We start from the raw sequence: 19,193 nt of genomic DNA, 5'->3' as shown, positions 1-19,193 counted from the left end.
GGAGTGGATTGTAAGTAAAAGAGCAAAGAGGCCAGTTTCAGAGGGTATAATTAAATATCCTTAATTAGCATATTAAAGTACTGCAGTAAAGCCACATACTTTCAAAGCTGGATTTTAGAAAATAAATGTAACTGAGTGGATGAAAGACTAAGAACCTTCTGCCATAAGACTGGCATGGAATTTATTCAGATAACTTCTATTTTGCTAATGTTAAACAACTTAATTATATTTTAAAAAATCCACTGACTGCCTAGGTCTGCAAGCAGCAAGATATTAAATCACCATTAGATAGATTTTACTGAAATTGGTCAGACCATGCATTAGGGAAAGAGGACAGTGCTTGAGTCAATAGTAGAATTTCAAGTAGTTGAGTAATCATGCAGCTTAATGCACATGGATAAAGCAGGGACCAAGAAGTAAAAGGAGGGTAGCAACTGCCACCACAATGTTTTTAAATTGGTCTAGGAATAAGAGTTTATTTTGAGCCAGGGTTTGAAAAGTGTTTTGAAATTCTTGGACAAAGCTTCTTACGATATCACATAGCTCTGCTCTCTTAAAAACATACTCTGCTGGAGTAAGGGATATGTGCTACCACAATTTTCTCAACAGAATGAAAGACATTTCACTGTGTTCAGGAAGAGACATTTGACAGGTTAGGATTTCAAGGCAAGATTTGAAGGAGGCATAAATCACAGATTTGGCTTTGACCTGTTCACACAAGTTTCTTAACTCTTCTCTACCTCACTGTTGATATACCATGGACCAGCAGTTCCTGCCTCCCAGGCATTTCAACAGGATACATATATCCACAGATAAGATACTAGGGATATAACTGGAAGACTGCATGAAACACATTGATAGAAGAGGCTCTCAGATATTATATATGGCAATACCCCAGTGTTATTTATACTACCCTTCTAAAATACTTTTGGTTACTCTTATTTAAAAAAATTCTCCATTCCCAGCACATAAAGGCTTTATTTGTCACACTACTACTTTTGAAGCTTTCACTGATTAGGAAACACAGACACAGAATTCCAGCTGAAGGTGTTTAGGAAAGGTGAAGCCTCCAAAGCAAAAGTTAGCAAAGGCTAGGCAGAACGTGTTGACAATATAGAGAGGGAACTGAAAGATTAAATTGGCTACTGTAGATAATCATAACTGAAGACTAAGGTACTTTGGAGACTGCACCTGCCCACCCAGCTCCTCCCTCAGTCTGTGTCTAAAGCCACGGGCAAGTATAATACATTATTTCAATAGAGTATACAATACATGCAATGTAACACATGGTATTAACTCCCAAAGAAATCTGTATAATGGCTGTTGTAGCATCCAACTCCAAATATAATAAACACAGAATTCCTCAGTCTTTTTATTGGTGTTTTTTAAGTGTAGAAAATTAGAAAAAAACAACAGCAACAAACCAGGAACACTTCGTTTTGGTTTGCTTTGCCTTAATTTTTCTGCAAGACACGGTTCCCCTCTGCTGGACAAGAGCAGGTGTAACAGCAAAGAGCTGTGAACCAAAACTGATGGAACAGCAAAATGAAATCAGCAGACGGAAAAGATGAGTAAGGAAAGACGACTGAGGCAATGTATGGCTGCCCAAATGCCTGAGAAAATAAGGAGCCCAGGTGCAAAACATTAAGCAAACAACATTCAGAATTTAGACTCAGTTCTCCAAACAAGAAAGTAACATTTTTCATTACATCTCTAAAATAAGTCGCCTTGAAGGAGCTGTCATCTTGACAAACACCAGATCTCTAACTCCAAAAACAACTGTTGCCATATTTAGGATAACAGGAAGCAGAAAGAATTTCCTAAAGCAAAAGATTTTTGTCTGTGAAAAGCTACATTACGAGCGATGAAGTCTGCACTGCGTGCAGCTGGTAAAGAAATTTAGTTGTAACTTGTGCATTGACAGCATTGTTTTCCAGGAGAAACCTTAAGCAAACCTTAAAAATTGTTTGTATTTTTTACTTTAGGCATTACATTTATATACATTTTTTTAATATGGCCACCACAGGATAAAGACAGGACAATTTCAGACATCAGCAATGATGCAGATGAAAAAGAAAACTCCTACCAGAGACACGTGTGATATCACATACATTTTTGGAAAATACCAGTTAAATCTTACTCTGACTTCTGAAGCATGATAAAGAGAGAAGTCCAGGCTTCTTGTTCCACTCTACAGATGACTCCACTCAGTCCTCTAGGGGTTGGAATACTACTTGTTTTTAAACCAAGGAAAAATTCTAAAAAAGCCACATTTAAGAGTAACATAAATGACTTCCAGGAAACAATTTTTTTTGTTAAAAATACAAACACAAAACAAAGTTTAATAATATTTTCCCTCCTTTTATTAAAAAGTCATTATACTTGACATACAATTGGCAAATATACATATATATATGATCGTATCTCTACTTTTAAGAGAACTAATTACAGACTATTGCAAAGTGACACCAGGTGTGCCATTACTGGGTTCTGCATTGGTTTTTCATACTGAAAACTTCTAGGTTTGTTTCAGTTGTTCAGGTGATTCTGCTTTTAGCTTGCCTGTGTGATCAACAGCAGTGCATTGGCTTCAAATATATTTATTTTAGATGCCCATAAGTGCCCACAGTGCAGAGCTGCACACAGTACCCGCCACGAGATACCAAACAGGACATTCTTCTAAGGTCTTTACCATCCAGACTCATCCTTTTGTACCACTTTTCACATGGAAGCCTGTCACTCCAAGCCTTTCACTTAGTTAACCAAAGTTTGTTTCACTAAGAAACAAGTTTTCTAAACCACTTGTTTAGAGACCAGGAAAGAGGACAAATCTTACCAACAGGAAACTCTCCAGAGCAGAAGAAAGTTTGTAGTGACAGAAGCGGATACTGAGCCTCAGGAAAGACAAGTTTTTCTAATCAAACCTACACAAAAAACTTCAACGATACAGGAGCTATATGTACAAAGGAGGAAGGGAGGAAGAAGTATTTTTCTGTAGTCATTACCCACACTCTTCAACAGCACTACATTATGTAAGAAAGAGTATCAGTCCATTTACCAAGATGCATTGTCCCATTTCCTCCTCTTGTTTTAGGTCAACTGGAAGCTTCTTTTTTCAGTTTTTCTAAAATCTCATCTGGTGTCATTGATACCGAAATCTTCACCACTTTGTCACGTGATTTACCACCCTGGTTTAGACAAACATACAAAAAAACATCTTTCAGAGAACCACCCCTGAAGGTAGGAAAAGGGTGATATTTATAAAATGTTGATAAACAACTGAAGCAGTTTACCCATGATTCAAGAAAAAGAAGACTCAAGTCTTTGCATCTCTACCTTCTGGCAACACAGTGCTCAATTCATTGATCACACTGCCATTTACCACTATCCATTAAAAGACTTCTATGACTGCAACATTAAACTACCAGATAAAAAATAGTGTTTTTTATTTTTATTGTGCCCTTATGCTCATAAACGATAAATGAAAATGGCTGGAAAGACTGACTTTAAGTACAATGAATTAATAAAAGAAATTATTTATTCAGTGCAATAAATAAAACAAAATTTCCACTTGCCAAAGTCAAGACATGTAAATTCTAAAGAGACAAACTTTTGTGGCCCAGCTGTAACCCAAGTGCTTATATATGCTCTTGCTGACAGTTAAATGTCAGAAAATTTTAACTCAAATAACTTTCACAGAAGCTATTTTTTAAAAAAGAGTGAAAAGTTGTTAATAAAATCCAAATTCTCTCTGAAGCAGAAATTTTGTGAACTGCATTTAACATGAAAACAAGAGAATCTTTGAAGAACACAGAAACAATTCTTCCTATGCTAGGTTTGTTCTCAATGAATCATGCCATTAAGTCAACTAAAAACCTTTATAAAGTGTCTTTCAGACTGAACTTGGAGACACTTTATAAAGTGTCTTTCAGACTGTACCTAAATGTGTAAGTTTCAAAATCCTGAATTTCAACTGCAGTAGGAAAAACTGAAACGAAGAAAAGGAAGTACCTTCTCTAAAACAACGTCACTCTTCTTCACTTCTAGCACCTTAGAGAGGTAGCGACACAGCTCTGCATTTGCCTCCCCTTCCGACGGGGGTGCAGCAATAGCTACACCTACTGCCTCAGCTGTCACATCTACAACAAATATTTCAAGCATTTTACGTGTGAGATATTCAAAACATCTTTTGTTTCCTAAAAATGAGTGTTTATGCCTTCCAAAGCATTTTAATTCAAAACCAAACAAACGTATAGATTAGCAGGGAATGACATCTTCACACTGCACAAATTCCCTTAAACTGTTGGCCAGAACAATCAAAGATAAACTTCTGACACTAAAAGCAGTCAATCCTTCAGACCGTACCGCAGTGCAGCCATAAGTATTAAGTTTTCTCTCAGTGGGGGCACCGTTCTGAGCTCCTCTCAGTCGCCCGTCCTGACGGAGGTGTTGTTCCTGCTGAGCATCACGTAACACAACAAAAAGCAGGTTACCCCACCAAAATCCGCGTGTTAAATCAGCCTGCTCAGAGAGCCGTGCTATCAGTAACTTCCCTGCGTTGCCACCCGAGCCTGGACACCGATACGGCCCCCGCCAGTCACACACACAGTGTATGAAAGCGGTTCCAATGTGCGCACGGGCAATCCCGGGCAGTAGAGGGAGAACGCGCTTTATCAGACCTTTATTAGAGCTTTCACGGTTCTAATAAACCCGCACAGACTCTCGCGACACTAAACCACAGATGCCAAACTGAAGGTCCGATCAACTGCGTTTGCCGTTACTCCCTTAATTAAAACAAAACAAAACAAAACAAACAAACCAACCAGAATTCACCCCGTGCTCACCGCGCCACCCAGCGCTGCCCACGGAGTCCGCGAACGAGCGACCCCTGGAGCGCGGAACTTCCCGCTTCAGTTCCCTGGTGGGCTTTTGCGTGTTCCCCCCAAGACCATCTCATGGGACGGCGGCAAACCCCAGACCCCCGGCGGGGGTCCCAGACCCACCTGTGACGGCGCTGCAGCGGGCGCCGGGCTTGGCGCGCACCGCCACCCTCACGGAGCCGCCGCCCGCCGCCACCACCGGTCCCGCCGCGCCGTCCGCGCCCGCGGAGCCCTTGGCGGCTCCTTTGCCCTGAAACAGAGGAACAAGCGCGGTCACCACCCGCCCCTTCCCTTTCTCCTTCCCCTGCCCCTTCCCGCCCGCACCTTCCCGGGCATGGCCCCGCCGCTCCGCACCGGCGCCGCCAACACCCGGCGGAACCCGGCGAGGGCCGGCATAGCCCTTCCGGCAGCTCCGGCTGGGCCCGCCCCGCGGAGCCTGCGCGCTCCGGCACGGCCGCTCCGGGTGTCCGGATCCGGGTAACCGGGATCCCTGTGATCCACAGGGACCCGTGTGATCCACGGGGACCCGTGTCACCCACAGGGACCCGTGCCCGGCTCAGCCCAGCCCCGGCTGCCGGCCCCCCTCCCCGCGGTACCGCAGAGCTTCCAGGGAACAGCCCTTTGACGTTGTTCTACACGCGGCCTTTTTGAGACACAAAACCTGCGTGACCTTCCCCCTTTACACAGAGGAAAAAAAAGAAGGAAGTTTTCTTATTATTCTCCTGCATTCTCAAATTACTACTTTAGTATAATCTGGGGAAGGGTACACGAAGACATTCTATTGCTACAAAGTACATACTGCAAGACACTGAGTACTATATACATACAGCAATGGCAGCAAAGTATTGTGTGCAATCTGTAAAACTAGTTGCACACAAGTAATCCTTAGGTTTATACTAATTTTTTTTAGTGCTAGAATATCCGATGATAAAATAACATCGTTACAAGTCTTGTATTCTCATTTTCACATTATACATTTTTTATAGGCACATATGTATATGCAGTGGCTATTTCCATAACCAGTTCTATATTCCAAAACAGCCCTTCTGAATTAAGAGAGATTCTGGAAAGATCTGTTTGTTGCTGAAGTTGACTTAGTGTTTCTTCAGTGCAGCTGCAGATGCTCTCTGCAGTGCTAATGTCCATTAATTCTCAATGGCTCATCCAAAAAAGTCAAGGTGATGGCAATATAAATCCAGCTTTGCTGATGTACTTCAAAAAAATATAGTAGCAATCCATGTCCATAGGGTCATTCCAAGGTCATTTTGGAAAGAAGTGCAAGATGGGACTACAACAGCAGCTTTATGGTCTTTTTAGGACAGATTGGGGAAAACGTACGCAAGTTGTTCATAACAAGTAAGGATTTTCCAGTTCAAAAAATGAATTTTACTACAAGAGAAACGAAGGGGTGAAAAGACAAAGCAATTAATCACATGATACTGTTTAAAACAAATAAAACAAACATTTCAATATACAGAGTACTTTCTCCACTTGACATTTTGTTAAGAGGAAAAGCTAAATTACGTTCTGCCAATAATGATGCAGAAAAAAAAATAGTTTTTCTGGTACCCCTCAAACAAGATAGATTTGTTTTCACACAGTGATGTAATTTCAGAGAATTTTTTAACTGCCAATAGTGAGCTGAAGTCCACTGAGACACTGACACATTCCAGATCATCATGTGAAACTAAGTATAAAATATTATTTCTGGTATCTGTCCATCTTCTATTGATGTACCGTTGTTGTTACCTGGTGAACTATAAAAGACAAAGCATGTTTTGCTAGCAGTAGGAGATTCATGGATCACTTTCTTCAAACCTTTTGTTCCATAGTGGGAATCAGGACCCTGAAAAATATCACAAGAGATTAGCAACTGAGTGGAAGTAGGCAAGACCCATAAATTGCTAAGATTCAAACACTGCTGAGTTATTTTAGTAGTATAAAATTTCTGTACCCACATCATATAAATTATATACAAAATCACAGACAACAGAAGCAAGCGCTTGTATGTCTAACTAGCAAAAAAACATTTCTCTGACAGCAGACTTAAACCAGTTGATTCTATCCAACTAGTAATGAATACTTTCTAGTGTTTCTCCTTATCACACAGGTTGTCTATATTCTCACTTAGTTCCCTGCCTCAGCTTCTTTTAATGTGCAGTATTTTTCCCAACCCATTCAATTTTGATTTCTGTAACAGAGAATTATATTTAGAAGAATATTAAAAAAATCTTGAGAAATACATTTGTCCACAATATCAAGGAGAGACTTTCCCAGAACAAGTAATTCTTGTCTATTGTTTCAGCACTAGTATCTAAAAAGTGATGAAAAAAAAATCTTTGTTTCCTTGACTCCAGCTAGAGCAGTCAAGAATCAAACTTCAATCAGTGAATCAAACTTCAATTTTGATAGACAGCTGCCAGATTAAATATTTTAGATAGTGCTTTTTCCCCACACAGAACCAGTAACTTTCATTAGGACTCATTCTAACACCTACATCACGCCACAAAGTGAGAAGGCACAAAGGATCCACTTACTAAGTCCATGCTGTGGCACAGAAGAGATATAGCAGTCTTACAAGTTACTGTGGAGTTTAACTACGTCCTTCTTTAGCCCTAAACCAAAAATCAAGATCTAGAAGACACTTTCCCATCAGAAGACTGATAAAAGAACAACTCTTGCATCAAAGTAACACTTTCTTCTCTACTGTTAGACATTCTTACTTTTAACGTTGCACAAGCTGTGTAGCAAACCGTGGGCAGAATCTCGATGGGCTCTTTGAACATAACTCTGAAGGTACTGGCTGTTCCATCACAGCTAAACCCAGTATCGTTCTGTCCTAGTGTCTGATTCTTCTCATAATCAATTATCTGTGCAAAAACATGAAAACAGTATTCTTAGGGTTACAAGCATGAGAAAGATTCTCATTGTATGCATATGAGAAGATGACAAGCAAACACTTGCCTACTCCACCCAGTGTAATTGCTGATCTTTACACACCTACACAGCCCGTGTGAGGGAAGCGCGTTCTCTGGCTGTGGCTGATATAGAAAAGTTTTTACAGATAATGTAAGCAGTCAATGATACATTCATAAAAGAAAAAAAGAACTTGTCCTGCTATGCTTTATACAATTTATTTCTAATCTAGGTTCAGAATAAAAACTACACTCAGACTACACAATATTTATTGTGCCTTCAAGTTTAGTGGCGAATAGGAATGACCAACTACAACGTAGTAATTGCAGATACTTCACTTCTTATTTTGGATTGCCAGACTGATCCATGCTGCCCAACACCTCTTGCAGGAGTTGGATATCAGAGCTTTAGAGTAGAACACTTCTCATGATTACTGCACTAAGAAGAATCCTATCAGTTTTAGTATTTTATTTTTAAATTGCCATATAATTTTTAGTATTACGTGAGATGAAGCTTTATTCTAGGCAAAATATGCTCTATTTTTTTTCCCAGCCACAATCAATAGAAATATTAACAATTATAATGGTGAAGTCCTAAGCCCTTTTCATATAAAAGATTTATTTGCAATATACATTATCACTTATTTAAGAGAAGTTTTAAACGTTTAACTCTCTAAAGCTTTGCTAGTACTGATGCAGATTCAAGAAGAAAGGTAGAGGCACAGAACTTAAATACATGTCTGAAAAGATTGGGACAAGGAAGTTAATTGCAGGATAAAGAGAACCCAAGATGGATGGTCTTAATCTGAACCATAAGGGTATATCTAGCCTTTCAGTTTGGATCGGAGGATCTTTTTCAAGTGAATCTTCTGATCATTCCCACTAAATATACATTGGTTTGCCTTGAAAAAAACCTAAATTCTTTTCAGATTAAATAAATCCAGCAAACATCCTGAGGGAACACACTAAATGCTTGCATCTGCTAACAGGAATTCAGCAGAGAGATTAAAAATGAAGAGATAACATGAAGTAAAAATCCCCAAATATACACAGTATAGCTGATAGATTCTCAGGACCAACTCTTTTGTTCTAAAGATCCAACCCAGTGGCACTGTACTACTCATTTACATGGATGTAGAGTTTAAGAAAACCAAATTGATGGTACTTCAAGAAATTTGCAAGTGAGCTTTTAAATTTAGGAATGTGGAAAAGCCAAATTCCTTCAAAACCTCATTCCAGAAACACTCTGAAACATAACAGGAAAGGCACAACATTTTTTTTTTTTCTTAAGAGACAGACACAAAATCCATATCCTTAAGTACAAAATAGTCAGATAATAATAATCATCAAATAGGAAACAGAAGATAAACTGTCATTTAAATAGAATGCTCAGAAATTACCTGAAACAGCAGTTCCAGAATATGCTAGAAATCTACAAAATCAGGTAGGGACAACAGAATTTCTGCCTCTAAATGAAGTCACAGACTATTTCTTTCATGTACCTAATTTCCCATGCACCTAATAAATCAATGTGATGTGACAGTACCAGCTTATGAAATATACACCACAGGGTAAAATGGTGCCAGCCATGGAATGCTAATACCTCGTTAGAAAGCTTAGAACCAAAACTAACCTCACCAAGAAAAAGAATTCAAAAGGACTGAAATTCCACATTTAAAAAGGAAAATACAGTGCTGTATCAGGAAATACAATTTTAGTGGTGCCTTCAATTACCCACTCAGAGCAGGCAAGGTTCACCCCAGGACAAAGCAGGGGTGACATTTTTAGATGCTATCACTGGCCTTTCCCTGAGCTTGCTAACCAATTGCTCAGTAGGAAGAAACACAACCCTTGATTTGGTACTGAGCGATGAGCAGGATCAGATTCAAAATTTCATAATGGAAACACTATGTAACAGTGTCCATAATATTCTTAGTCAACACTCCCATGTGAACAACAAAAGCAAATCCTCCACAGCTGTGCTAAATTTCAAAAAGACAAAAATGAGGAAGCCTGTTCAAAAGAAACTAAAAAGTAGTAATTAGGAAAATCAAATCATTATAAGAAGCATGCAGACTACTGAAGGACATCACATGCCCAAATACAGTATCAGTACATACATCTCCTATTAGGAAAGGCTTGAGAAAATGGGGAAAAAGCTGGGTGTTGGAAAACACCTGTACTGAAAATGATTAAAGGACAGGAGAATACAGCAGAAAGGGAAGAAGAGTTTCATACTGTTCTTATTGTTGCCTAATCATCCACTTATGCCCACTGTTGAGGACAAAACACAGCTTAGATTCCTAAGCCTATCAATTGCTCCCATCCAAATATAGACCAAACCTTTAGGAAGTGTAGTTCCTGCACAAGCCTATTTGAACATTATATACTGTACCTGTATATTAACTTGATAGTCTGTGGGTCCATGAATAGATCCATATAATCCAAATCCCACTATGGAAATTCTTCTGTTAACTGTGAACCTTGTAAGACACAAGCCAAGAAAGGAATTTAAACAGCTCTGGTGGATGTGTTACCTTACTCCCAGTCAAGCAGGAAAAAAACTCTCACTGAAGAGCAGTGAAGTAAACTGACAGTGGCGTTGCATTTTTTTTGATAACACTTTTTATATAGATTTCGATGCTAAGAAAAATGCTTTGTCAGCTTTATAGGTTAAAGCTTTGCTAATCCTCTGAGATATTCAGCATCACTAAACAAAACATAATAAGATTCATTTCAATATCTCTAAAATAAAAACAGATCGAGACTTGGTATTTCAGAAAGGAATATACAGACAACGCCCAATCACTCTAGAAAGCACCCAATCCTCCCAAACCTCATTCTTTGCCCTTTGTATTTCATGTATGCAACAGCCTGTTATTTAAAAAAGAGAAAAAGATCAAACGTGCAACAGAACCTGCATGTTTGCCACTGCATCTTATGCCAAAAAGTCAAAGTTGAGTGATTTGTTCCCTTTCTACCCACACTTCTCTGTCTCTCCTTCAAATAATCTCAAAAGTCATACCTAATCCGATCACTTGTTCCACTGTAGCCCCAGCGACTCTCCACTTGCTGGAACCTGTTAATGCTGCATTCTTTTCCTCTAAGGCAACATCTTGGTCGGTCAATATAATCTACTTTAGGTTTAGGATTTACAGTAAAATGAAGAAAGAGATTTACTACTTCCCGATCTGACAAGATTCCAGATTGAGCAGGGCCTGTGGAAAAAAGAAAAAAATCCTAAAATTATTTGAAGGATTACTCCAACTGTGGTATTTAAACCACACATATTCACAAACTGAAGACAACAACAGTATTTTCCAATGGCCAGAGTGTAATCTGCAGAATGTTTTGCTTTCATTTGTGCATCAAAACCCTTATTAGTATAATATTAATAACAGAATCAAGTGTTAAGCATCTAAACACAGGTAAACAGCACAGAGATATGGTCTAACAGTAAGATAAAGAACTCCAAAACTCACCTGCTGCAAACTCTTCAATAGTCATTAATGGAAAACGGATCAAGGAAAGAGCTCTTCCAAGGACTTTTTGTTTGTTCCCGAATGTTGGAGGCAATTGTTGTCTTTGACACTCCGCTTCTGCCCAGCGAACAACAGCTCCAAAGAGCCGACTTTCTCGAATACTGAGGGTATCCCTTTCTAGAACTGCACATAACGTGTCTAAAGAATAAAATGTTAGCAGATTTAGATCAGTTTTCATTCAAATCAATGTGTAGCTATAAAGTGCTACACATGCAACCTTAAAATACTAAGCACACATTAAGAACATTCACAATAAGACAAAGATAACTATCTTTGTCTTATTATCATACATTATATGTATATATATTATACATCATTTATCTTATGGAAAAAGAAATCTCTCAATGATGCATAGACTTCAAACTAAAAATTAATTTTCCTGCTATGAAGGCAGCATATGATCTATCTTCTTGATTCCTAGAGAGTGTAACCTATACCTCTATATAACCTATGTAGTGATAACCAATATTCTGAAGAATTTCCATTGCTAGGGCAAGATCAAAACTGGAAGTGACCAAGTAGTGAATGCATACTACTCAAAAATCAAGTTATTCACGATGACACTGTCATATTCTCATCTGCATAGCCATCTGCCCATCTGGATCAACCCTGGACACCAGAAGCAGTGCACACAGGATCTGAGGCAAGGTACTCTCACGTGTTTTACAGAAGCAACTTCTCCTGTGTGTATTACTCATTCTGGTCTTTTATGAATAACATGTATGCACAAGTTATCGTGGAACACAAGTCCAAAAAAAAAAGTGTTTTCATATCTGTCTTTGGGAATGTTTGTCTGCCTTAATTTAAGCAGGGCATGTTTGCAGTCATACAAAATATCATTAGAAAGTCAAAACAGATTGAGAATTATCAAGAGTAGAGATGAACACTCACAGTTCAGGCACAAATTTTACTGAACATGAGTTAACAATAATTTTAAAATTTCTTTAAACAGCTGGAACACTTTCCTTCAGTCTGAATTTTTCCCACAATGTAGCTGCGTTGGAGTAAAATCTTAAGACACATATAGTAGCAATGAAATCAAGTAAGCAAATTTAACAACTGCTAGCTTTTCATAGGATATTAAACATAGAAATCAGCAGTTTATGTACTTATTTTTTAAAGCAGATTTCATTGATTGTACCTAATCTGTACAACTCGGAATAGAGAAATAAATGCAGGTGTGGATCCCTCAGGGATGAGGCACAACACTCAGCAAGTGAAAGCTTTGTCTGTAATGAAAAGCGTGGTGTTACCACTGTGGGAGCCTTGAGACACCAACACTAATCAAATGGATATCCAGTGCAGTGGAACCCTGCTCAGGAGTGAAGCTCAAAGGAAAGCACTGCAGGGGTGGATAGCCAAGAAGTGCCTGGGACTCTGCACACTCAGATGGGGGAGGGAACTGGGGTGCTGTAATTTCACACTCACCTATATCGATGTCAGTAAAGCCTTCTGCACTTATGGCATCCATAGTGCTTTTGTCTATTGTGTCAAGACACAGACTAGCAAGCTGAGGTTCATCAAACAAACGAGCCTAAAAAGGTAAAGAAATACATTTTAAGCATAAAGTTGACAAAGCACTCATCTTAAAAATCAGGTATTTTTACTCTAGTACAGACCTAAATTAAAACAGCTGAATTTGTCTAAGTACTCTTTGTGTTTATACCTTAAAGAGGACTTAAATTTTCTAGGGAGTACATACTTAAGGAGAATTAGTCATTTCCCTTCACAAACTGATTTTCCTAGCAAATCAAAACTAAGCTTAAATGTACCTACTTGAGTAAGCAGCATAAAGGCATTGTCTGCTCGGAGATGCTTTGTTAGAAAATCCACACAGTGTGCTTCCAGCGCTGGGACCGCATACTTTTTAGCAGTGTATAAAGTAGTCATGACTGTTTCTGGACCAATTTGAACTTCATCCGAATAAAGAAACCTACAAATCAATACACAAATACAGATCATAAAAACGTATCTTGAGAGGGGCTGACAAAGACAAGTCTCTTTGCATTTACAAAACAGGCCAAAGATTTGCACTGTGAACATGCAACAGTTTTTACAAATGAAAAAGGTAAGTTAAAGGGTTGAAGGAAGAATATTACGTTAACCTCATGGCATACATTTGTTTTAAATATGTATTACTCCCTAAGGCTGATCCGGCTGTACTAGTTATACATAGCTATCCAACTGTAAACAACAGCTGAGCTGCAGAATTACTTAACACACGAATGCAGCTCTCTCGATTCATCAGGAGGAGCTGTATTTCTAAATATCAATGCACAACCCTCTATGGCTGTATTACTGAACCTAATTTACTGACAGTGCACACTGGCTTCCCTCCGTGAGGGGAACAGTGTCAAGGGCTTATACTGTGAGAACATCCTATATTGAAGTTACTGCTCTGTCACGTTCAGAGGAGAGCAGAGCAGATGACCTTGACTCTTCTATTCCTGCCACAGCAAAACTCTCTGGCTTGTCTCCACTGCTTGAGGCTAGAGGATTGGTTATGATTTTAGCATAAGCTGTCAACCAAAAGATAGAAGTCTCCACCAATATCAGGAAAAAAATGCTGTTTCCTGAGCAGTTGTTACTTGAGACTAGACAAGATAAGATTTATTTTTAGGTTCTGTATGGAAAATATGACTTTTTAAAAATAATTCTTCCTACAGGTGACATTTAAAGATAATTTTAGCAGTATTTCATCAGCTTTTCAGATAACAATCAAGAATAGTCTGTGATTTACAAAAATACATTTGTCCCCAACACATAGATGATTAAACATAATAAAGCAGAGCACATTAGCAAATGCAGGAATTCCAGAACAAAGACAAAGCCTTTCTTTAGTATTTCTTAGTATTTGTTGTTCAGAACCTCCCAGAAATGAAAGGCAGAGACAGAAGGTGTGTTTAGAAGGGCTTTTAAATGTAACAATAAGCAGTTTGTATTCAACAGAAACTTGTGAAAGTAAGACTCATTAAACTTGCTTGCAACATGGAGAGATCTAGATAATTGAAACCTGGAATTAAAGTTTAAACTGAAGTTCTTCACCGTTTATATTTCTTATATTCCAAGAAAACTAATTCTTGGTAGTTGCTAACACACAAGTAAATACAGTATTCAGCATTAAATTTTCTGCCACATACAGGTACACATCTAGCATTACAATACTCCAATCTACTTAAACAGCCAGCTTGCACATCACTTTGGAGATGTGAATGATGCTCTAGAATAACTTTTTAAACTGGATTTACATCAAACAGTTTTTAGGAAAAATGAATTTAATTAAATGCTAACTTTTTTTTTAAACAACAAACCAATATTGCCATGCAACCTACAGTGTAACTTTTATCTAATTAAAAAAATATCCCAATTTAGTTTGGGAACATGATTTTGATTTTATTTCTTAAGTGGGTCCAATCTGAAGCCAACGAAGTGACACATCAGAGGAGCTTTTCTGGCTTGTGTTTCACTTTCTGCTATAGCTTGCAAAGAATCAGGGTGCAGTTCTAGGTGTGTCTTCCCTCTCAAAATCCCCCTGCTCATGTGTGCCAAGAGCTCTGTCTCTGTGCTAACTCTCCCATTTGTGGCACGCCTGGACTAGCACACCTTTGTGTTTAGATCAGTGTTCCTCCTCCACTTGACTCAGTGGGACCCAAGTTCACTTATCCTTCCCCCTTCCCTTCTCTCCTCTCCTTCCCTTCCAGAGACTCACAGAAACAACCTGCTCTTTAGATACTAATCTTATTGTCATCCAGCATGGAGGGATGGGGAGGTGGGGGTTTGTATGTGCAGAGCGAAAGAATGTTTTTAGTGACAAGTAACCAGAACAAACAATTTCTCCAAGTGACAACCCAATCATTCCCTTCACAGCCTCTCATACATTTTATGGTACTTTTCTTTACTCTCAGGTTAGCACTTCCTTCTCCCCTAGTCTAAACATCCTCCCAACAGCTGAAATGTTTTCACCATTATAAAAGCACACAGGAATCTTTTTTTCCAGTTAGTCATGATTATCCCTCTATTTACTGATTGCCAAAGTCCTCTACAAAGACGTTTAGAAGACAGAGTGCTAATTTGTGCCATGTCATCACTTCCTTTATACTGTGATCAAAGGACAAGTTAACTTACTGTAAAATGTGAATGAAATTTAAAAATAATCTTATTAAAAACAACAAAATGAAATCCTAAAGCAGAATCCTACTGAGACAACTCTAATTTTCTTGATCATCACTATTCAATTTGTAGTTAGAAACATTAAAAAAAAAAGCTGTTTCACTGGGAAACAGATTCAAACTTCATGACTTTGATACTATTTCAGCTCCTAAGGATTCAGCTGTCAAACTACTGAAGTTTTTCCATCAAAAAAATATTTTCCTTTAATTTACAAGTAGCATTTGTCAGTAGATCTTTATGAAACACATCAGCTACAGACAAGACCTAACAAATTATGAGTAAATCAAATAGAAATGAGCTGTGGAACATTAAATAATTAGTAAATTATCCCTAAGAAGTTTTGACTTATTTAAATGCTTCCTTTACCTGCTGTTCATTTGCTATGTGTATTCAAAGATCCTGACTTAATTTCTAGCCTCAAATTGGTCTTTGCAAACATTAAAGAAATGTCCTATAAAAGGTAACCATCATTATCTGACAAATTTACTAATGATAGATACGACAGGCCAACAGTACAAGGTATCAATCTTGCCTCTTTCAGTCAACAACAGGGAAAAAAAATTCAGGTTGTCTTATAGTTGGTACACTTCAGAAACAGTGTTTAGGAGCATGGAAAAAGTCCAGTCCCCGTGTGTATTGAAGTTCTCCTTAGGTATGTTTTTAACAAGGTATTGCAATGGGTGTTTATGTTGATATAAGCTCAAAAACTATACATAACTTGGAAGAACTTCCTAAAGAGCTGTCACAGACACCAAACCTGAGATGTTTCAACAGTTTATCAGTCTGGTGATATTTAGACAAGATACAAGCATAATCAGTTTACTGACGTAAATCCCCTGGCCATCACATACTAGCAGCTCTACCAACACAAGATGGCTTTTGTTTGCTTCTAACAACATCTCTTCATTCACTTCTACAGTTTTTAAATGCCATCCTTCTTATCTTTACTTAGAAATCTCCTGTTTCTGTGTTTCTATTTATATCCAGATAAACTACTCTCATTATATTCGCTTTTCACTGTCCAGTATTTTTTTCTACATATATATAAAGGCTATGTGTGCTTTTCATGACACTTTGTGTCATTTACTTTTAACCTTTGAAACCAACTCGCTTGAAAGACACTTCCCACTACCTCTCACTCCTCTACACAAACTCTCCACCTCGTCACCCTGCTAAAAATCCACAAAATACAGTTCATTTGCTAATGGCAAGAGAGACACTGCTGCTGCAAGGGGGTTTGTTGGGTTTTATTTAAATCAGTTGCTTCAAATCCTATGCCCACAATGACCAAAAGGACCAGGTGACTCTTCTCACTTTTCTTATCTGCTAGGCCTCAAAACAAAAGGAAAGTTGCCAAGACTTTGGAGTTTTTCCCATTACAGAAAGTTTTGAGACACTACATATTTATTTCCAGGCAATAACATTACTTGTTTCCCAGATGCTTATTACAGAGAATTGTTTAATACATTTTATAGAGGTTTTGCCTAAAAGAGTGGTTTCTTTGATAAAAACCTTCAGGTTAAGCAGTTCAGTCATACTACCATGCCACAGCCTAAGGTACAAAGAAACTATCAGTAATTCTATGAACACCATAAATTTTATTTACCACTACACTGAGTGAAAAGAAAGGGTAGATAAACTCATCAGTAGCAGATCCTACTCTGCCCAAATTAGAAATCACTAACCCATTTTACATATTTTTTGCCATCACTGCACTCACGGTCTCACACTTGGGTGGTTTGTGGCTAAAAATCAGCTAGTTACTGCCTTCTGCTGCATGTTCTCTCTCCACCGAGGAGTAACTCAAATAAGTATGATTACAATGGGTGTTACTATGGTAAAAAGATATAACAATGTATTACCATCACAGACAAAGAAAAGTGAACAATAAGATGAGAAAGATTTCAAATAAGTATCAAATGAAATTAAAAGCTTGTTACCGCAGCCTCTGTCCCTTATTAGCTATTATTAGAAGATGGATGGATAGTTGCAACATCAAGGGGACCCACTAATTCCCACCATTTTACTTTAAAAACCAAAACGCGGAACCCAAAAGCCCAGCCAGACACCCACCAAACGTTTCCCTAAATGGACAGCCAGCTGCCATAGAATTAGGGCACTTCTCTTGGGAAAAGGAGAAAGAGCAAGAAGGAACCAAAACACGTTGGTTTTGGTGGGGCGGTGTGACCTTGCGTGCCAGCCCACAAGGTGGTTCCGCGCCTTCCCAGCATCTCCCTCCACGGACGGGCACCGGGAAAAGGATGGGAACAGGATCCGGGAGAGGCCGCGGAGCGAGGAAATGACACCAGCGGCCGAGCGGGGCCGCCGGGCAGAGCCGGCCCGGAGCGCCCTCGGTGCCCGCCCACCCCCGCTGACCTGAGCAGCGCCAGGAAGGCGGCGGGCTCCACGTCGGGCAGCTCGATCTCGGCCGAGGTGGTGGCCATGCCGCCGTTGAACATCGCGTCGAACACGGCGCTCCCGGCCGCCAGCACGAACCGGTGGGCGGGGATGCGCTGCTGGCCGGGCCCGGGGGGCGCCGCCCCGCCGCCGCCGCCGCCGCGGGCGCTGCCCTTGCCCACCACGAAGTGCACGTCGCTGAGCAGCTCGTTGGAGAAGAGGAAGGCGAAGCGCTCCCGCAGCGAGCCCTTGGTGGCCTGCCAGTTGTAGAGCGGCTCCCGCTGCAGCACCGCGCCGGCCTCGGCGGCGGCGGCGGCGACAACAGCGGCGGTGGTGGCGGGGGGCGTCTCCGCGGGCGCCCCGGGGCCGCCACCCGCGGCCGCCATCGCCGCCCTCGGGGCCGCGCCGGGCCGGGCCGGGCGCTCCGTCCGCGCTCCGCCCCCGCGGCACCGCCCCGCCCCGCCCCGCGCACGCGCCGCGGGCCGCGCAGGCCCCGCTGGGCCCGGCCCGGAGGGAGCAGGCGGTGTCCCGGGGGGGTGTGTCAGCCGGGATGTGTCACCCGGGATGTGTCACCCGGGATGTGTCACCCGGGATGTGTCACCGGCAGGGCCGTGTCACCCGACGGGTCCGTCAGGGCGGCCGGTGCCCCGCGAATGCGCGTCCAGAGCGGCGGGGAGGGGACAGAGCGCAGGGCGCTGCGGCGGCCGCGGGGGTTGATAGCGTTACCTGGGGGAGCGGGTAAATGTTGCGGCGATTACACGTCAAATGCAAATCCATTTTTTATAACGCCCTTTTCCTTGCGGTAACAGAGTTGGCCTGTTGTAACTACTTCTGAAGCAATGCTGAAACAGCGGTTGGCACATACGCGTTACAGTCCTTACACAAGTACAGTGTGTCTCGACATTCAGTGTTTTAAACTTCTGAAGAGAAAAACCGAAGCAGAAGAGGCATCAGGGGGCCAGTGTGGGCTTGTGCCTCACGCAGCAGTCGCCCCGTGTCACGTCCTTGGAACAGGCGATGTAGTGTGGTTAATTCGCTTGAATTAACGAGCGAAATGGGATTGGGTTTAGTGTGCTATCGTGGTGGCTTTTAGGAAAGAAAGGGGAAAGGAATAAAAAGTGTTGGAGTTTTCCCAGTCCTGTCAAACCGCTGTCAGTCGAGCACCGAGGCGGACCCTTTTGCCATCTGCTGGGGCTGTGCTGTAAGGACAGCGGCGATTTCCATCGCGGGGCTGAGGGCTGTTTGTCATAGCTCCTGAGTTGTCAGCATTTATGGAAGCGTGTGGCTAA

General features: G+C 40.6%; 2 protein-coding genes across 3 annotated transcripts; both read right to left on the bottom strand.

Moving 5' to 3' along the window:
• Nucleotides 1-2,340: 2,340 nt before the first annotated feature.
• Nucleotides 2,341-5,512, bottom strand: CUNH15orf40 (chromosome unknown C15orf40 homolog). 2 transcript variants are annotated; one of them, XM_039390038.1, is made up of 4 exons: nt 5,205-5,512; nt 5,004-5,130; nt 4,012-4,139; nt 2,341-3,188 (listed from the first exon to the last, which is right to left on the bottom strand). In XM_039390038.1, the coding sequence occupies exons 1-4, from the start codon at nt 5,274-5,276 to the stop codon at nt 3,096-3,098; spliced, it is 420 nt and encodes a 139-aa protein (XP_039245972.1). In that variant the 5' UTR covers nt 5,277-5,512; the 3' UTR covers nt 2,341-3,095. The 2 variants fall into 2 exon arrangements, with proteins under 2 accessions (XP_039245972.1, XP_039245973.1); XM_039390039.1 differs by having other exon boundaries at nt 5,235-5,512.
• A 323-nt stretch (nt 5,513-5,835) lies between these two features.
• BTBD1 (BTB domain containing 1) lies at nt 5,836-18,408 on the bottom strand. The gene is made up of 8 exons (XM_027715796.2): nt 17,884-18,408; nt 13,114-13,270; nt 12,766-12,871; nt 11,278-11,475; nt 10,821-11,013; nt 10,191-10,278; nt 7,604-7,750; nt 5,836-6,726 (listed from the first exon to the last, which is right to left on the bottom strand). The coding sequence occupies exons 1-8, from the start codon at nt 18,288-18,290 to the stop codon at nt 6,568-6,570; spliced, it is 1,455 nt and encodes a 484-aa protein (XP_027571597.2). The 5' UTR covers nt 18,291-18,408; the 3' UTR covers nt 5,836-6,567.
• Between the last annotated feature and the right edge of the window lie 785 nt (nt 18,409-19,193).

The sequence above is a fragment of the Pipra filicauda genome, unplaced genomic scaffold (assembly GCF_003945595.2).
Source record: "Pipra filicauda isolate LSUMZ 115617 unplaced genomic scaffold, ASM394559v2 scaffold7_size6619720_pilon, whole genome shotgun sequence".
NCBI lineage: Eukaryota > Metazoa > Chordata > Aves > Passeriformes > Pipridae > Pipra > Pipra filicauda.
The sequence above is the reverse complement of the archived record's forward strand: the minus strand, read 5'-3'. Positions and strand labels throughout refer to the sequence as shown.